We start from the raw sequence: 20,197 nt of genomic DNA, 5'->3' as shown, positions 1-20,197 counted from the left end.
TCAGTTTGAGTGCTTGCAGAAAGTCCCTATCAAAAAAAAAAGACTACAATAAATTCCAGCCTCCAAGGAGCTTTGGAAGTATGGCCATACTTCCAAGTTCCAATGCTCGTGGTCCAACTCAAATAAAACACATTAGACATAGTATAACCAAATGGGAGTTGTGAAGCTTACAGAACTTTGTCAGACAAGTTGTGCAAAGGTTTAGACTCTGTGATGCAATCTGTACTAGTAAAGTGCACTGAAATTAAATTGCAGTGAAAAAACATGATTAAGGTAAGGAGTTAATGATTAAGGTAGGTCGGAGTAGGATGGGGAGTAAGTGTAGGCCGTGTAGTTCAAAAGTAGAGACCAGCTGTGAGGGACAAGCAGGGTCTGATTCAGTCAGCTGCTGGAGACAGTTTGCCAGTAGGGAACCATTAGCTAGCTAGCAACAGCACAAAGCAGTGCTGTAATGTATTTGGCAGAGTCAAAACAGTGACGGTGTTCACTGCCAACATAATGAGAGAAAAGCTCGGCTGCTTCTGCTGTGCTGCCCACGTGTGCTCTGCAGCTTTTCGTGTATGAGAAAGACTTCACTAAGAGACACAAACACTAGAGAAACAGAAACAGTTTGTTAACATTGCTGATAGAAGTTTGATTTGATAATAGAGAATAGGTGTAGTCACCCTTTATAAATGGGGTCTCTGCAATGTTTAATGAAATATGTGTGGCTTTATTTATCAATTTGCTAAAATGTTTAAAATGTAGGGATATTTCAGATGTATTAATCATTGACGGGAAATAATTCAACCATTATTCCAATTAATACTATGACAACCACTTGTTGTCAAGTGACAAATCATTTTGGACTTCTGTTAAAAGGTTTTGTAGTGGGTTAAGTTTTGTTCCTTCACCATAACCCCTTCAATCTTTTTTGCAAAGTCTTTAAAAAGATGGCGTATTTGTGTTGTATTGCTCATAGTATTTTGACACAATGGAGACTGTAGGAACAGAGTAATGAAATAATCAAACTTTGGCTGTTCATGGATCCATTTTATGTTTGTTTTGGTCAGTTATTTATGTTGCCAAATTTATCCTTTAACAAAAAATAATAGATAGTAGCGAATATAAATATCAATGAACATGTGTTAACATGAATAGAAAAATCCATTCTGGACCTCTATAACCAAGCCATCATGTAACCATTGTGTTAATTTTCCATTAATGTTGCCAAGACAGTCAGCAGTCGAAGTCCAACTGTGTAGAGAGAAACACGAGAAGCCAAACAGAAAGAGAAAAGGGGGTTTATTCTCATCACAATCAATGATTTCTGATTAGATTTGGATAGAATCATAGAAGCATTACCACATATCCCTGTGCCCTACCTTGAACTCAAAAGCTTGTTACTCATGAGTGTGTGCAGGTGTGTGTGTGTTTCCAGTAAATAAGTTCACTCGAGCCCTGACAACCGTCCATAGTCTAATACACTATTGCATAAAGGACCTCTGTTCTCCCCAGTCATTTCTTTGAGCTGACACACACATCTTCTCGAAACAACAGGGACAACTGTATCCAAATTTTAGTGTGTTTGCTAATGTTGGCCCATCATTTTGTTGATGTCCATAAATGTATGTATACTTCTCTGGTCCTACTCCACACACCAAGCACAATCAGTTTTCACTGTAGGGCTCCAGATCAAAATTCTTACTTGGACTGGCCAACTGGGATTTCTGGCAAAATTCAGGTTGGCTGACTCACCCTTGGGCTGCACACTTCCTCACAACTCATTTATTTTCTAATGGTTTCATTTCATTAAAACCAATAACTTGAAGTTGTCCATTATATAGCCGTTAAAGACTAATCTTCGAGGAGGATGATTGGACATCCCACAAGTTTCTCTACAGAATTTAACAGAACACAGTATGATACAAAGGAAATGTTGTGTCAATACATGAATTATGATGACCCAGCCCACTACCGAGACAAAAGCAGCCATCTGCAAAGCCTCAAATGAACAGGAATACAGTGAATACATGTCAGTCATGGCTGTGATGATCAAGCTAATATTGCATTTGTTCAAATATTATTGTTTTTACTGATGAAAAGCTTGACAACAAATGAAGAAATAGCTTAATACATACTGATTAAGAACCATATTAAGTGAATGGTAAATGGACTTGGACAGTTTGTCCATTAACCTACACACTTGAATATGGCTAGTTAGAGAGATTTGCTATGGCTATTTTGTAGTTTAAGCTAATGCTGCTTTTGTTGACTTTGGAATATGTTGTATGCCTGCTCAGTTCCCAAGTAAAATATAATAAATTATCAAATCAAATAATATCAAAGCAACACTTTCCAGTCAAACTGTACACATAGTCATGCCAAACCTGCACCTCCCACTCATGGACATCCATTTGGTAGAAGAGTATACTCTTCCTGAACATTTTTTTTACATTTGATGTACAAAATGTTCTGCTTTTAAGGTGGCAGATATATATTCCTCCTGCACAAATGTTCCTACAAATTGGCAAAAGCTGATAATCATGGAAAAGAAGAAGAAAGGAACATTGAGGGTTTTGCGATAGAGAGGATGTCTATGCGTTAGACGCCGTCTTTTCAGTCCAAATGGTTAGTTAGAATTGGAGAAGGCAGAAAGCTAAAATATGTGTGGAAAATTGTTGGGTTTTTTGGGGTGGCTTCTATTAAGTGTTTAATATTGTCGTATTAGCTGTTCCTGAGTAGAATGAATGTATGAATTATGGACTGATATGCTTTTTGAAAGGAGCACTTTAAAAACACTACAAAAAAGTAATCCCAAAAGCTAACTGACAATGGGGTCAACCTTGCTGAGGATGTGTGATGTTATAGACCCAAAGCAAGCAGTTACCAAAGGTAACAATTAGGTATGTCTCAGAGTAAATCCAATATAATGCATGTTACAACCACACTTCCATTACACATGATAAAAAAATTTAATGGACTCAAACACCAACATTTTATGACAATAGTTGATTTTATTTAGCACAACACAAAAAAGTGCTTCATGATAACACTGCCCATGACTCGTTTGGCACATAAACTTGTTGTTCTCATTCATAAAACCCCAGAAAACAAACTATTTTCAAAATTGTATAAAAATGTCTCTCAAGCTTTGTTTTCAATTGTTATTGCTCATTAAGGCACCTTACAACTTTACAGTACAGTTTGTGCTAGTTTTGGACAAACGCTTTTAGTCTGCTTTGGCTTTGTAGCCCTTTACATCAAGAACTGAACAATAGAAGAACAACTCCATATAGATTCAACCCTATAAGAAAGCTGATCCCTAGCAATTATATTAACATGTTGTACATATTAAAATAAAGTCCCAAATGTATTGTTTTTGCCATGTAGGCATTTTACATGTTTAATAGAGGACAATCTACTAAATACAAAGGACATAAATATGCTGGTTTTCTATCTACGTTTAAGTACAAAAACACAGGTTCATCACCTCTCTTAAAATCAATAACTTATTCCTACAAATTGCATTTTATTGTTGTTATTGCAGACAAAACCCCCAGCTCATAATTTCACATTGTTTGGTCAGATATACAAGTCATTGTCAGAACAGTCGAAAGCACAACAAATACATTTTCCCATTTTTCTTATAAAAACATGAGCAAAAATAAAGAATCTTTGGAAGCTAAGCAAAAATAGAACAAAATGTCTATATAAAAGGCATTGAAATACAAGTTAACAATAAGTAAACGGCTACAGCAAAGGGCCGACAAGGCAGAGATATCCAGCTTTGAACTTAATAAGGAACTGCGTATAAAAAAGGACACTTTATATGTAATATCACAAACAGATCATAAATAACTTGAGACTTTCAGAATGCCAGTCTTTGGATGGCATCCCGATGCCTTGATGCAATGCAAAGAGAACCACTGAGGTATTTCATCTTGATTACGTCAAGCATCACACTTGATGACTGGAGCAACATAAAAGTGCATTAGAATTAAACTCATGTCTGCTCCTGGTCGTCTTTGGCAAACACTGGACTTGTTTCTTTCCAAAACAGTGTTCCCTTCCATCAAGTGCCCGTATTCACAATCCTGTTAACAGGTAGTACTTTTTCCCCATTAGGTATATTATCAGTTAACCATTTGTTAAAACTCAAGGAAACAGAGATGCATCCATTTCTTTCTTTACAGTATGCAAAGAAAGGAAAAGAGCAAGGGCACATGGAAGGCCAAAACCACAAACTCTTTGGATTGGAACACCACGTCTACTTGGTGGTTATCATTCAACTTGGTAAAAAGAAAAACACAAGAAATAATAAAGATAAAACTATTTTTCAAAATACACCCATTATTCATATTATTAAAAAAAGAAGTACTTGTCATCTGGTAGAAAATAAAATAGTCACAGCAGCAATGATACACCATCTCTTTTCTGGTCACATGTTTATCCGGTTGAGATAACACGTACTCATCAGTGATCAGTTTGAGATTATTCACTTTGTAAACTTCAAATGATTATGCATTTATGTCATACGGGAGTAACTAGCAAAGCTTTCAGTCCAGACAGTTAAACTCAATTCATTTGTAGAGTTCTATCAGTTTTGAGATGATACCAAAAATCTTTGATAATGTGTCAAGACAGCAAGATAGTACTTTTCCCATATGGCATGAGTGCAACAAAAGAAAGAGCAGCTCTCCATTTTAAAAGCCCTTTGTGCACCATTTTACTCTCCGTCATTGTAGCTCTTCCCAAAAGACATTTAAATACACTGGAAGGGTATGCCATTGCAGCTCTCACAGAACTAGAAACTTGTTGAATTGATTTATATTTGTTTGTTTTTAAAAGTCATGCTCATCAATTCACTTCTAGATGGCCGTTGTGGATCTTTTTTGCAGATAATAATTTGCCTACAATAAATAAATAGTGATGGTGTTAGCCTCTCTAAACACAATTTAGAATTAAGAACATAGTCATTGATGTTCAGTCATTTGGCAGTTTCAGCTTTGTACCTGTGTTTTTGTTATCCCTCTTGTGATATTTAGTTATTTTCCTAGTTAGTATGTAGAAATAAGTCTTGTTGGTACAATGATGTTCTGAAGGTTCAAATTATTGCTGGTCAAGTTCAACCAAAATGGTTGGTGAAGCAAATCCACAGTTTCTTTGGTTCAGCTTCAAATGTTCTACCGAAGCCCAGTGAAAACGACATGGGGAAGAGGTAGCTACTAATAGAAAGACTAGCACTCTTCTGATAATTGCAATATAATTTATTTTATCCTGCCTTTCTGAGTTATTAAGCTTAGCATTTTAGATTACCGTAGCTGATCTTCAGCTAAAGAAATCTAGGTAAGCTAATACGTTAGCATGCTGACATTCCAAGATCATGAATTCTATTGGTCATGAATGATAAAAAAAAGAAGCAGCCACTGTCATTTTAATTTTTTAACCATTCAAGTTTGACAGAAACTCCATTTTGGTTGAACTCAACCAATAAGCCGCAAGAGCTGCTCTGCATCTGACATTGGTATAACAATAACATAGTGTGAATTACAACACTAAAAATAAAGTTCAGTGGTGAATGATGACCGTAGTCTGCAAGTCATACATCCAGGACCATATCATAGTGTGGTTCCTTCTTCCTTTTTCCACACTTATTTATGAGCACTGTGTACAACGTCAATAGCATGACCCAGTAGCTGGCATAGACGACTGCTCCTATGACCAGAACAATCTTTTCTGATTCAGGAAAGGGTTTTCTAGTCTGCATGATAGTTGTGTAGATAAATCCGATGAAGAGGATGGTGAACCAAACTGATATGGGAACCAGACCAATGAAATTTGTCACTATTGTTTTTCTTCCAGAGGTCCCCCATCCAGACTTGTTTATTGTTGCTATTGCGAACATCTTGGCTGGCAACAAGCTTGACATGTACAGTACAGAGTAGAATGACATGAACACCATGACAATGTTCCCCCTAAGGCAGCTGGCAAATGCCGACTTGATCAGTGCCACTGCCTGCACTATGAGTAGAAACAAAAGAATATTCCAGAGTCTTCCTTGGTAGAAGAGTTGGATTGCAGTGGCAATGAGGAAAAACGGGAAGAAGCCTGTGATCACAGCCTCATAAGTCATCCATAGATGGTGTTTGTGGAACCACAGAGAGTTGTAAAGCCATTCTCTGAAGTATGACTTACTCCAACGAGTCTGTTGATTGAGCCACCGTAGGTATGTGATCGGCGTCTCAGTGAGGCACTTAGATCTTGCAGTATATTTGGTTGCATATCCAAGACTTAAAACTCTGTTAGTGAGATGGCGGTCATCCCCAAAACTGCAGTGGGATCCCATAAATGTCTGATTGTACCAGGCTTCAATGAACTCATGCAGAAGGGAGTTCCGGTACATTCCTAATGGCCCGCTGATGCACTGCACGCAACCAAAGTAGGACTGGCATGCCCGCTCAATGTTGAAGGCCATCCAGTACCGAACACTGCTCAGGAAGGAGATCCATGACTCATATTTGTTCAGGATCTAAGGAGGAATTGGTTGGCCAAAAGACAAAGTCGAAAGGGTTATAAATGTAATTGATGTGAGGTTCACAGTAGATATGACAATAGCATTGAATAGTATTGGAACTGACCTGTACATCTCCACCAACGCCTCCCACCATTGGGTCTTCTTCAAGCACCTTCACCATCTCCACAGATGATGCTGGGTCCAACATGGTGTCTGAATCACACACCTGCGTAAAAGCCACAAGATAAAGATAAGAAGGTCATTATTAAAAAAAAAAAAAGAAAGAAACTGCTCTGGATGTTTATTCCATCCAAATCGATTCTATGCAGTATCATTTCTGTAATAGTAGTCAAACCCCTTGAAGCAAATTTGTGAAGTTAGGCTCCATATATACAATTATTGTGACTTGAGGATAGTGGACAGTTAACTTCTCTAGTGTGCTTTACTAGTCTTACAGCTCAAAACTGATGTGCTTTTTAGCTCTCCCTGTGTTCTTCTATAAATGGTAATCTTCTTTCCAAAACATTATCAGGTGGGGAAAACAGACCTAAAACCCAATCCCTATTATCAGACCACATCTGTTTTAGTCAGAGCCTGCTGATAGTAAAAAGGCATGGAAGTCTGTCCCTCCTTTCCCTTCATGTTGAAGGGTATTGGCATGATTTCTGAAAGTGTTGTAGTAACTTATTTTTGAATGTCTGTAAAACAGTAGGTTTCTGGCAAGCAGTAGACAGTTGCAGGTGTTCAAGCTGCATCATATCAAAGAGTGTTAAACTCAGGATAACATTCTTTCATTGCAGTCTTGTTCTTAAAATGTTCCAATAAAATGGTTACACCATAGTTGAATTATGTTCAACTTGTTTTTGTAACTTTATATATATACAATTGTTTGGTATGGCTTGTTTTTTCTAATGACTTTGACAGTACTTATAATTACTTTTACCATATATCCTCACGCGTCCCTAGATTGTCCTTAACTAAATGTTGGACCCCACTGAGTCCCAAGACTTTGAGCGCAACAGCTAGTTTTTCTGAGCTTCCATTGTACCAGTGGAAAAAAATTAAACTCCAACCTTCTTTTTCGTGCATTGCTATTGTTTAGAGTCCAACTTGCAATTCAAGAAGCTAGAATGAAAATTGGAGATAAATTAATAATTACAATTGTCAGATGACAGTTGGTGTGTTGCAGGATGGCATTACAGGTAATGCATTCAGTCACTTTTGCCTCCTCATGGACTGTTTTACTGAAAGTAGCACTATTACCATCTTTTTGAATGAGGTGCAGTGACACCAACTTAAACTGTTGCTCGAGAGGGCAGCTTTGCCTACCACCTTGTGTGACCAGTGCACATAGGTGGGTCAATAGGTTTGTGGTAAAAAATTCAAGTGTCCCGATTTGGAGGTTTAAAAATATGGTCATCGTAGTTTAGGATCATCATGCATTCATAGATAGAGTTCAAGTGCAGTGAAGAGGTTCTCTTGGCACAAAAAAAGCAGCACAGACTGAAAGGACTAAAGTAACAAAAAATGACATGTTAACATTATGCTAGCTTTCGGTCCTCACAGATAAAGAGTACTGAGATGTTTTATTGCTTATGACTTCATCATTCAAAAGAATAAAAGATACACATTGTGCCTGTCACACATAAATTGAACAGTTTCCTTTACCCTCTTGGTTTATGACCAACCTATCAATCTTCACAACAGCCTTTCCTTGGTATTTACTACCTACAGGATTAAAACATGTTTCCTGATACTTCATCAGCTTGTGCGTTGCCAAGCTTGGCAATGTGTGGTTTATATTTTAAGCAACACTACTATACAGTGTTAGATTGTGTTGGCCAGCCAAATGCCAAAAAGCCATGGGAACTGGCTTTTCCAAGGATGTAATATAAGTGTCATTAACATACACTCAGAATATTATTCTTTGAATGATTTTTACTTTCAGCATCTCATGAAATAAGATCTATCGTTCATAGATTTCAATTAAAAGCCAGCAAACAAAAGCAACATAATTGCGCCTTACTTAACACTCTTTTCTGCCCTGACTACGACTCGTGTATATGATGTAACACTCAGCTCTGTGAAACAGATCTGTTATTACACTTAGACATGAGCTACTGCCGGCCCTCTTCATGCTACACTTCACAACACGATGCACACAGCCACTGTCCACCTAAAAGCAACACAAAAGACTCTTTGTGGACCCTATATTTTGGCTTGGCACGGCCCCCTTTCCTCTCTCTAGCCATCTCTTTCTCCATTTCTCAATCCTTTCCCTTAATCTCAGCTCACACTTATGTCACTTGTCCTTGTTTTACCTGGTGTCCAGTTTGAAACTTTTTTTTACACCTTGTCCCCTTTCTGTTTCTACCTTTCCTTTTTTTGCTTGTTTTGCATTCCACTCCTTTTCGTGTTCCCTTATTCCTCTCATTTAAACCACTCCATTAATATCTGTTTAGTATCATTGACTTACCTGCACATAGTCCACGCTTCTCCCCAGTGCTTTGAAGGCTGTGTACATGACCTCTCTCTTCCCTCCCCACTTCTGCATGATGCACACACACTTGTTGTTCAGCACCAGTTTTGAGATTTGCTGAAGGCTTTCTGCATAGCTCTCGTCCGTCTCCTCGGGCCCTCTGTGGTGATAGTTACTCCGCCACACATACGTTGCTGATTTATCCCATCCCATGATCTCTTTAAAAATATCCATCATGTACAAGTCATCTTCAGCGTTCCCGTCGATGACCATGATCACTTTGATCCCTGGGTACGACAGCCTCCTCACAGACACCAGGCATTTCCTCAGGTAGTTTGGGTCCTCTTGATACGCTGCAATGCACAATGCCAAGGATTTGTTGAGTTTGATGGGCGTCTCTAAAGACCGCCGCATGTTTCGGTGTTCTAAGAGCGCGAAGAGGCTCTGAATGATGAGATGGATGACTAAGATGGCGCCGTAAAGGCCGAAGGATAGGTGATTACGAGCCGTAGTGAAGAACTGGTAGCCCATGATGTAGGCCGTGGAGATTCCCACCAGCAGGGACACGCCAAACATGGTGGTTCCAAATATCCGCAGGTAGGTTAGGATTCTCTGGCACTTCATCTAGGGACAGAATGTGGAAAGAAGAGATTGCATTTAGTCAGTTTAGAAAAGAAAGAGAATCCTGATGTATTCATTTCAAGTTGAATGCTTTGACATGTCTTTATTAACATGTTATGATAATTGTCCTTCCTGTAGAGTATACCCCCCTCCTTTTCAAATCCCCCTTCCGTTGCTCCTTCCTTCTCCCCCTCCCTCCCTAAAATCCCTGTCTAAATGTCAGACAGTTGTGAGTAGCCGATTGTTCCAACTCTCCTCTAGTGTGGGTGGGCACACATTACAAGATTTCTTGACCTAATTAACCAACATGCTGGCTGCTCCTGCCAAACATCCAAGTTCCTAATGTGCTCTAAATGCCTGGGAGGAACTATTATGGTATTTTTTTTGTTCTCTTGTATTGTAAATAAAAGGTTCAAATGTTGTAGACATTTAGTAGACACATTCCTCTTAAGGAAATTCTGATTTAACCCATGAAGAGGTTTTAGTATGATTTTTATTTGTATTTTAATTTTTTTACAAGGGACAAGTGAAGAACATCTCCTGCTTTTGGTGTTTAAACTTGGAAACAACAGTCTTTTATAAACCGTGAGCCCTGTTGCACAAAATCTTCGGGTCAGAATTTAGTTTCCAGCCCTGGTTTTGTTGCTACCACCATCTGTTTGGCAGACCAACGGAGACCCACTCAGCGCGGCTCAATGCAGAGCGGACCACCCTGTGATGTCATCTGTTTATATCTCCGTGGGAAGAAGAACACAAGAGCTTTTTAGATTTTCTAATGCTGCACGTGTGCCTCTTCCCCTCCGTGACCACACATAGAAAGTCTGATGAGAAGATCATACTGCGATTAAACAGATGAAAAGACAAGGACAAAAGTGAAAAGACCAAAGATATGACATTATATTGATTTAAATGAAGACCATGCTTTTTTTGCTCACCAAAGAGAAAAGATTGAAAGAAGTTTGTAACATTTTATAGGTCAAAGTATGTTTTTAATAGTCATGAAGTGGGCAACCCCTTGTGGCATACAATTATGACATTTTGAGCTGCTATTCAAATATTTAGATTCTGAAATTGTTTTTTTCCCTGAAAGAAACTTAATATCTTTGCATTTTTAATCATCATATGGAATTATCATTAGCTCTACAGTTATCTCAGTTCAGTCACTACATTTAAATTAGGGCAAGAAAGAAACTCATCAATAGAGGACACAAAGCCTGGTAGAGTTTGTTCTTTGGCAAGAGTGCTTTAAACCACACCTAAGCACAGACGAAGGGAGGACACGAAGACAAGTGACAGAGAAAGAATTTAAAAGAAAGCTGGGGGACACAGGGGGACAAAAGCAAGATAAAAAAAAAACATACAGAAAAGAAAGTAAGCAGAAAAGACAACGGATATTGGAATATTATATTTGGAAAGACTCTTAGAAGAAAACAAAGCAAGCAAGCGGAAGAGGAGGAGAAGAATCACAGAGAGGCTGAAAGGGAGGAACCTTGGCTCAGACATAATGTCTTGTTAATTTGGTCGTTGGATGAGAGGCACATCCAGTGAAGCAGGCCTCCTCTGGCACGTGGCAAGGCTCTTAACGTCAGCCGCTCATTTACAAGACCCCTGACACACACACACACCCTCTCTCTCTCGATACAAAGCATGCACGTCTAAAAGCTTATTAAAAGAGAAAGAGGATTGTGTGTCTGTAAAAATACACATTTTTAATTGTGCGTACCGAGAGTGTGTTTCACCTTAGACCTTCTTTAGTTTGTGAACGTGTGTGTGTGTGTGCGTGCGTGCGTGCGTGCGTGCGTGTGTGTGTGTGTGTGTCAATGTGCGTGCGTGTAATGTTTCAGAACTGTACTGTACAGCTGTGCAGGATAAACTCTTTCACCTTTTCTCACAGTATTAACTTTGAATGAACTCAGCCACTGAGTGGAGAAATGTGCTTCATCATTAAGGTACCATCAAATGAACAGTACCTAATGCTTTTTGAATGTCTGGTGTAAAAGGAATAATAACAAAATCTCCAGAATGAGGACAGGAAGGCTTTGTAAATCTGCAGGTGTAGCTCCATGACCTGGGCATGACAGAGCTAATTAAGACAGACACATTCTCACCTACTGGCAATTTACTGCTTCCACTTCACCAAACCTGCATGTGTCCGGACTGCACAAAGAAATCTAAGGACTTGTAGGAAACCACTGCACATACATGGAGAACACTCAAACTCCATACTGCTCTTGTTGCCTTCTGACCGCTTGTTCGTTCATGATACACCCTTTACCGACATGAAACATTCACTCGGGTTAAAAGTTTGTGGTTAAGATACAAAACCAAACCGTGAAATTGAATCCAGGTCATGATCCACAAACATTTAGCTCTGTGATTTCATGTGATTCTGTGCAACACTGCCAGCTGTTGGGGTGCGTTGCTCATCGTTGGGTCTCAAACTCCCACATGGGTGTGTGTGATCCACCGCAGAGGTCAAAACTAACAATTAGCTCAGACTGCAGGAAGATTAACCGCCGGCCAAAAGTCCCTTATGATGCTCGTCCAAAGTTGGCCCCTGAGATTTAGCCTCTAATCAGAGGATTATCTGTGACACTGAAGGTGTCATTGACACATGTGGAGTAGTGTGAATGTGTATCCATGCTTGTCAGTATATGACGCGTGTGCTGGTAAAGGAGTCATTACTACATGTGGATGACATTATCCAAGATTCCTGTTTGTTTTGGTATCTTAGCACATGGAAGTGAGAGAACCCCTTCAAAACCATTAATATGGCCCATGCTGTGTGTGCGTGTGTGTGTGTGTGTGTTCGGTGACCTTAAGTTGGCTGCAGTCTCATTGCGACGTCATTAATACTCTCCTGAGTAAACTCCCACAGACTCTGTCTCAGAGATAATGTAACAATTAGGTAAAATTTTACATACACGCAGAGTGGGCGGGGCCAGACATTTTTGACCAGGGTGGTCAGACAGACGCACTGAATCATGAAGGTGTGCCATGAACTTTAAGTGCACACATAAGAATGAAAAAGAATTGATTTACTTTATTTATTTTATCTCCACCAATCATGTCTTTTAGCTGCTAGTTAAGTATCTAAAAATATTTTATATTCCTGTGTAATAATGTTTAAAAAGACACAACAGAGTGGAAACATATAAATACTCTAATCTTAATGCTCTGAAGACTCAAAAAGACAATCTTTCTCCAGAGTCACACGTTAGAGTACAAACAAAAGGAAACACGCCACACTGAAATGCAAATAGAACCTGCAGCGCAGCCCACCGAGTTGATTTTATCATGAGTCCTGCCTCTGAAAAGGCAAATAGATAATCAGCATTAATGGTTTTGGAGTGTCCTGAGTTGGCCAAACAGATTTAAGGATTTTGACATGGACATCTCTGGTCAACGCCTGTATCCACCCCTGAGTAGATGGCAGACTAACAGAGAAAAGAAAGCATAAATATATTTTCTAACTTTTTTCTTAAAACATCATTGAAACTGTTTGGATGGTAAAATCTCAGTAGAACAAAGGCTGCAGAGATTGTTTAAAACATGTTTAAGGTGGGTCAACTGCTTTAAAGTGAAACAGTTAGAGGTTACTGGTAAGAATACGTGAGTAAGCTGGGACGATATGTACTGTAAGTGGCACCAGTGCAGGCTACTAGCATGCTAACATTAGTTAGCCCTTTACACAAAGTCTGTCAGTATGCCAGAGGTGCATGGAAGATTGCACTGCATAATTCATCTTATTGCGGATGTAAATTTCTGGGCCCGTTGTTACTCAAATCCTTCCTAAAGTGGTTGAGATATTTAAGTTGGAAATGGTGGACTGTCAAGTTTCTGCTTGGATGGCCATCAATGCATGATGCATGGGCCAATAGGCCAAAACTTAAACTATATTTTGGGGCTATACAGTCATTGATGTTTCTTCATTGTGCCATTCTAGTCACACATGGTTTAAACTATGCTGCCATTATAAGAGACAGATTGATAGGGAGAGGGAGGGAGATTGATAAAATTCCAGATATGAATGTTAATTTTGGAAATGTGACGCAATTTCATTTTTAAACATTTGTTTGAAAGAGAGAGAGAGAGAGAGTGGGGACATGCGGGAAAGGTGCCACAAGTCAGATTCGAACCTGTGTCGCCCGCTCTTGAGGACTTCAGCCTCTGTACATGGGGTGTGCAAACTAACCGCTATGCTACCGGCGCCTCACAATTTCATTTTGCCAACATTCTTAATGGTTTTAAACCGACTTTCGTCTTTGCTCTCATCAGTATTTACAAGTTTGTCTATAATAGTGTTTGACATTGAACTAGTGTGTGTCAGGCTAACGGCTTAGAGGGGTTTCTGATGCACGGAAAAGTGAAATATATACCTCTGACATTTTGGTACTTATGTGTAATGCTGTAATGGTAATGGATCAATAATTTATTGTAGCTAAGAGAATCACCATATGCTTAAGCAAGTTATGCAACAGTGGAAAGATGCCAGATATATTTATATATGTGACTTGTCTGGGAAAATTTGAATAGTCTCTGCTCCAGGAAGCTGGCCGTGTGTTCTTGTGGTTGTGTGTTCGTGTGTGTGTATAAATATAAGCTAAATCAGCTGTGTTAGTGTAAGTGCATTACAAAGAGGAAGAGATGGTTTGACTGAACTCTCAGGAGAGCAGTGGAATCCCTGTCAGCAGGGTCCCAGCTCCAAGGCCTGTGACGGGACATAAAATATAACAAGGCTCACCAGACCATGTGTGTGTGTGTCTTTATACTGTGAGACATATGTGCTGAGGAATTTGTGTGTGTCATGAGTGTATGCTTAGAGCAGGCAACATAAATCTGATGCAGCGCCAAAGAAGACATCTTTGCTGCTCTGTGTGGAGCTGAGATAACATAAAGCTTACATCTTTATGTTACCGTGACTCAGCTGCTGAAAGTGTTACATTGAAAAATCTGCAGCCCTGGCCAGATGAGTGCTATTCATAAATAAATTGTAAGTGTTGCACTGAGGAGAGAGCCAGCTCACATCTGTAGCTTTATTGCTTTAATTTAACAACCCGAGTGCATGTTAATGACAAGTCAATAATCTGTATCAATCAACAAGAGATATAAGCTAATGAAGAGAGATTCATGTGGTTTATCATTTGCTAAAGGCCTCTCAGAGCAGATTCAGAAATATAGGACAAACTTTGTTTTATTATCATGACAGGATTAGAAAACCAGAGGTGCTGAGGTCATTTTGAAATCGAAAAGTCATGATGTTCTGCCTGCTAAGACGCACACATTCAAGAATGCTGAACAACACAGTCTGAAAAATTAACATGCGACACATTTTGCAAACTTGTGAATGCATAAACTTGTGTGTGTGTGTGTGTGTGTGTGTGTGTGTGTGTGTATGAGCTGGGCAGGGCTGGAAAAAGGCAGGGATGCATTTTAAAGGCATTAAAGGTTGGAGATGGCCCTCGTGGCGGCTGCAAGCAGGATGCACGAAAGGCTCACGTGTCCCTGAGCAGATGATGAGGCAGAGGAGAGGGAGCGGCAGGGAGAGACTGGAGAGTTGGCCGCTGACTCAGATGAGACACTCTTAACATGCTCAGAGCTCGGCTGTCATTTCCTGCATACTTTAAGGGGCCGCTTCACTACTGTGTGTAGAAATCAAGGTTTTTTATTTGAATTACTTGCTTAAAACTATTTTTGTGAGATTATTCTTAAAAGTAAATGTAGCATTTCTATAAAAAAAATTAAAATACATGCATTAAATATTATATACATTTTCATCCTCTTATATAGCAGCGACTCTTGTTGATCTAGCAGTATCTTAACTATATCGCTAATCCAGTCCTACAACAATAATAAATAGTCCTTCTTTTTGTCTCCATTGCTTTTTCTGATTCTGAATAAGCAGTAAAAAGCTCCTCACAATGTTTATTAAAAGAATGTTTGACTGAATGAAACCGAACACGACAAGTGAACTGAAGGGTCATGGGAGTTTTCAAAGGCGCCGCCAGGAAGTCACTGACCCTGCACACTCCTCCTCTTCCTCCTTCCTCCTCCTTCCTCCCATAACCCCCCCCTCCCCCCATGTGGTCACATTGTGCTCTTGTTGTGGGAACTTCGTCATTATAAGAACCAGAGCTAAACGGTAACACCACCCACTGCGCTACACCACACTGCCTCTACTATGATTGGAATCAGGTGGACAGGGCCACAACTGGCAGAGATGCGGAGTTGACTTCCCCCCCCCCCCCCCCCCCCCTTCCTCCTTCCTCCACTGTCTCCTTATTTCCTCACCTTCTGGAAGCCATTACGATCAGGTGTGATAAAGACTCTAACTGGCAGAGGAACAAAGGTTACAACATCCTCGGCAACTGTTTCATATTAGTCAACATCAGGTCCTTTGTCGAGCATCCTCTGATTCACTTACTACTACTACTGCTGGTGTGTCTTTTTTAGCTTGATTTGATTTAAACGTGAAGTTTGAAGATAAAGCTGCTATTCATCATTCAATAAAAACACTGCGGTAACTCTATTTTCTAAATTTGAACCCAAAATATGTTGTTTTTGGCATCTCTTTTAACCAAGACTCATCCCTGGATCTCTTTCTTTGTTTTGTGTGGATAGACAGCCGGAAGCGATGTAACCATACTGCAGAAAAAGTTCTAGAGAGGCATGGGGAGAGGGAAATTGTCGGGGAAAAAATTGAAAAAAACAAAACTTGAAAAATAATTTAAAATCTTAAGAAAACAGTAAGAAAAGAATGGGAGCTTGTTGAAAGGACATAATAAGTAAGTGGGAGATGAGATTGATGGCAGACACCAAAATAAGGAGGCTGAAAGATACTAGAGTTGGTGGACTTGGCTCTGTTCACTGCCAGCTGAGGAGTTGGACTTCTGCCTTTGTGGCAGGCGGCAAGATTTTCAGCCAAGTTACAGACACGACTCAGTGGAGAATGCCTCCTTCTAAAGCAATCTTGTCTCAATTGTTTGGTTTTCTTTCCAAAACTGAGGGAAAAGAGGGTGTCAGAAAGAGATGTCTTTAGTTTCTCCTGATCTCTAAGCCATGAAATGTACAAAAATATAAAGTAGAACCACTAAAGTTTCACATTATCTGAGCTCAGAATTGTTCCTGTCATCCATTGATCCTACACTTCCCCTAATCTGGCCACCGGCAGTTATCAGCAGTGCTCTAAAACTACTGAGATCCCTCCCTATGTGGTAGAAAAGTCTATTTCTGCACTCTATTATCACAGCCAAGAGATAACATAAGAGCCCTCGTAAGCTGCCTCAGAAGATGACAAAAAAGATTTGTGCAGAAAATGTGTAGAAGCCAACAATTTCTGCTGTGTGGCTAGTCAAACAAACGTTTCTTTATAGAGCTCCTGGGTTGCTTTATAGTGCACCATAACTATGCATTAGCATTGGCATCAGGCCTCCCTGTGAGACTCTGTGACTCAGTATGAGGTAGTTGGACTCTAACTCAGACCCTCTGCAACATCCAAATTCTCACTTTTACTGGCCTGCTGTAATACTGCCTTGCTGCTACTTTACCTACAGAGGGAACCTGGAAAAACGATGTTATTAATGCAAACTAGATGAGGTAGGTGGTGGGGTTGGTGCTATGTGTTTGGTAGGAGGTGATCACATGCACTCTCTCCTGACTTCTTATACATTGCCAGCCCAGAGGCCCTATAGACCGGAGGACCCCCGCTGTGAGCAGTAATGGCACGTGGGACTTGTTGTGAGCGCTAATGGAGGCCAGCCATGGAATGCCTTCCTCTGCTGAGTAGTAAACTGCGCTGTGTGGAGGAACATCCTGTAGCAGTGATGAGTAAACTGTATGACTGTCAGCCATTGACGAGTGCCAAAACAAGTGACTTTTCTTCCTTCATAGACTCCCCACATTGCTGCACAAAAGACTTAATTCTTTTTTTCAGTGTTTACTGTTCCACTAACAGGCACCAGAGATGGATCACCTTCAACATGTAGAAAAGGGAACCCCACACTCAGCAGAGGAACTCCCTCCAGGGCTGAGATTAAGGACAGTATGATGGTATTAGTAAGGATGCAGATGGTGCACAGATGCACAGATTTGACAAAAAAACACATGTACTTCAACTATTATTTTAAAAGATTCACATGCATTTAGAGGAATATACTCAAGTAATCCTGTTCTTAAATCTTAAATGGTTGGATTTAGTGTCCTGCATCTGCAAAGCAAAACGTCGCAGCTGCTTCTGTACCAGTTTCCCAAGTTAAAGATGTAGATAAATCATAATGTATCTACAGTTTGTGTGAGAAGCTGTTTGGAAAGACACCAAATTTAAACCCCCGATATGGTAGGGATGTTATCTCTGATATATTGACACTGACAGCTCTCTAAATGCTTCCTCCCTCATCACAGGTGGGCATCACTGTACTTCCAGCTTGCAGCAGCCGAGCATTAAATTTAAACGCCTCATGAGCAGATAAGCCAGGACAGTAGGAAGTAAATTCCATGTGTAGGGTAAAAGCTGTACTGTACATCATTAATACATGACAGGAATTCTGAGACATCCAACTCACAGATGGGCATTCCAGGCGTGGGTTTTTACAGTGGTGAATCTGCACAGTGAGAGACCGGTGTAGGAGGACAGAGGAAGAGATTATGTCAAAAGAGGATGACAGATGTTCATTTACATCTGCTTACAATGTGCCATGTGGGCATGTGAGGAAGTTTTTATGCCAGCAGCAAGAAGGACATTTGCCAACCTGATGTCCTAAAAGCTGTCCGTTTGGATGGCACCTTCATTTGCTTGCTGTCATGTTTGTATATCTTCTGATCTGCTGGGAGCAGCTGGGTTAATTCCTGAGCACTTCAGCAATAAATGTCATCCAGGAACAATCATCTAGAATTTATAATGATCATATATCATTAAATGATTGGCTAACAGTAAAGTCTTCTCAGTTTTAACATGTGCGTATAGCGGTCTTGGTATTGGGCATCAAATTACGCGCTCCCACCAAGAGGCACTCAGAACGTGTCCTATCCCAGGCTTCCCATTGGCCAGCAGACCTCCAAGAATGACGTAAGTCTTGTGACATCATCAGCCGAGTTTATTCTCAGGGTATGATGACTGTCTCGGGAAATATCATGAGTAGTTTCACAAGATTGGAGGACCAATCTGGGCGGACATTTGGCACAGGTGGAACTGGAGGATCGCAGATGTTTTTGAAAACTTTTGACGTATTACACTTCTGACACTTCTGTTTTTGTCAATAATAGCATATTAAAAAAAAAGGTATAGCTGGCAAGGATAGGCGTAAATTAGCTCCTACTTTGAACCTAGATGCTATTCGGGTATTACGCACGAGCATGTAAAACCCATAAAGTGAAAAAAACGACTGTGGTCCCAGATTACATGCTTCCAACTAAAATCATCCCTCCATTTGTTGACATTTTATGATGGAATTAATAAATTATGAATTTAAATCATGAAGCAAATTTAATTTATGTATTGAAATCCGAGTTTGGAGGATAAAAATGTCCAAAATATATATTTTTTACGCAGCTAATTAGTTTCCAAACCACTTCTGTTTAAGCATGACAGGCATCTGATAAAACATTTATCACTGTCAAGTCAGCTGGCTGCAGGGTCAACAAACGATCATGGTCTCTTACCTTGAAGCAGCTGTCGTCCTGTCGTTCGTCCTTGAGAAAGGATGCGGTCAGCTCCGGCAGCTCTGGCACCGCTCCACAGGGACCAAAAGTCTCGACAAAGTTTCAACAGACACTTCTTTAGCAAAGACGCTCATGAATCCACTGAAACTGATCCGTGTTAATGAGAAAAATAAAAATAGACACACGTTCCTCAATTTGCTCAGCTGGGTGCTTGTCTTCTCTAGATTTGTAAAGTCTGTCTGCAGTGATTTCATGTGCACCGCAAGCATCTTAGGTAAACAAACATGTCAGTCAACTTTGGCATCATTAAAAAAAAAAAGTATAAATAAAAAATAGATTATGCAAAAAATATAAATGTTTCTCTCCATCAACTTCAGACAGTTTCATTCATTTTGGAAAAGTATCTGAAAATTAAAACACCAACTTTTGAGAAAAAAAAGTTCCAGTAATGACTCTGACATCCATTTATGCGTCAGATCACTTGTACTTCAAGGCATGTAGTAGGTACGTTTTTTTCTGTAGTTTCCCCAAGCATCCAGGTTACGCAGAGCGCAGAGAAGTGGCCAGAGAGTCTGTGCCGCTGATGTCTAATGCCTTCCAGACGGCTGAGTGTGTGGAGCCTCCTTTATGGCTGCAGCGGCTCTCAAACCCCTTTTTACCGGGCGTGTTGTTTTAATAAGAAGGGATGGTTTGGGGGGTAGTATGAGGAGGAGCGAAAGAGAGAGAGAGAATCACCCATCCAAACTCATTCAAACTCCTGAAGTAGCGACAAGTAGGGAGAGAGAGAGAGAGAGTGAGAGACCCTTATTGGCTAACCAAGCCCCCATTCAAACCTCAGAGCAGCAGGATTATGGCACGGTCCTGAGAGGCAGTTAAACCCGCATGTTTTGTCTTTGAGTATCCCTATACACTGTGAAAACTGGCACCGCTTTAAGTTTGTCACT

At 40.0% G+C, this 20,197-nt stretch overlaps 1 protein-coding gene across 1 annotated transcript; it reads right to left on the bottom strand.

Moving 5' to 3' along the window:
• Nucleotides 1-3,489: 3,489 nt before the first annotated feature.
• Nucleotides 3,490-19,905, bottom strand: has2 (hyaluronan synthase 2). The gene is made up of 4 exons (XM_061051133.1): nt 19,254-19,905; nt 8,973-9,599; nt 6,621-6,722; nt 3,490-6,511 (listed from the first exon to the last, which is right to left on the bottom strand). Exons 2-4 carry the CDS (start codon nt 9,597-9,599, stop codon nt 5,582-5,584), a joined length of 1,659 nt encoding a protein of 552 aa, XP_060907116.1. The 5' UTR covers nt 19,254-19,905; the 3' UTR covers nt 3,490-5,581.
• Between the last annotated feature and the right edge of the window lie 292 nt (nt 19,906-20,197).

This window comes from Labrus mixtus, chromosome 11 (assembly GCF_963584025.1).
Source record: "Labrus mixtus chromosome 11, fLabMix1.1, whole genome shotgun sequence".
NCBI lineage: Eukaryota > Metazoa > Chordata > Actinopteri > Labriformes > Labridae > Labrus > Labrus mixtus.
This window is presented reverse-complemented; position numbering and strand designations above follow the sequence as displayed.

Excerpts from the sequence above, each read along its gene's own strand:
- has2 (XM_061051133.1), bottom strand. The coding sequence starts at position 9,599 with ATGAAGTGCCAGAGAATCCTAACCTACCTGCGGATATTTGGAACCACC. Across the intron at positions 6,723-8,972 it reads GAAGCGTGGACTATGTGCAG|GTGTGTGATTCAGACACCAT; the intron begins GTAAGTCAATGA and ends GCTTTTACGCAG. Across the intron at positions 6,512-6,620 it reads GCGTTGGTGGAGATGTACAG|ATCCTGAACAAATATGAGTC; the intron begins GTCAGTTCCAAT and ends ATTCCTCCTTAG.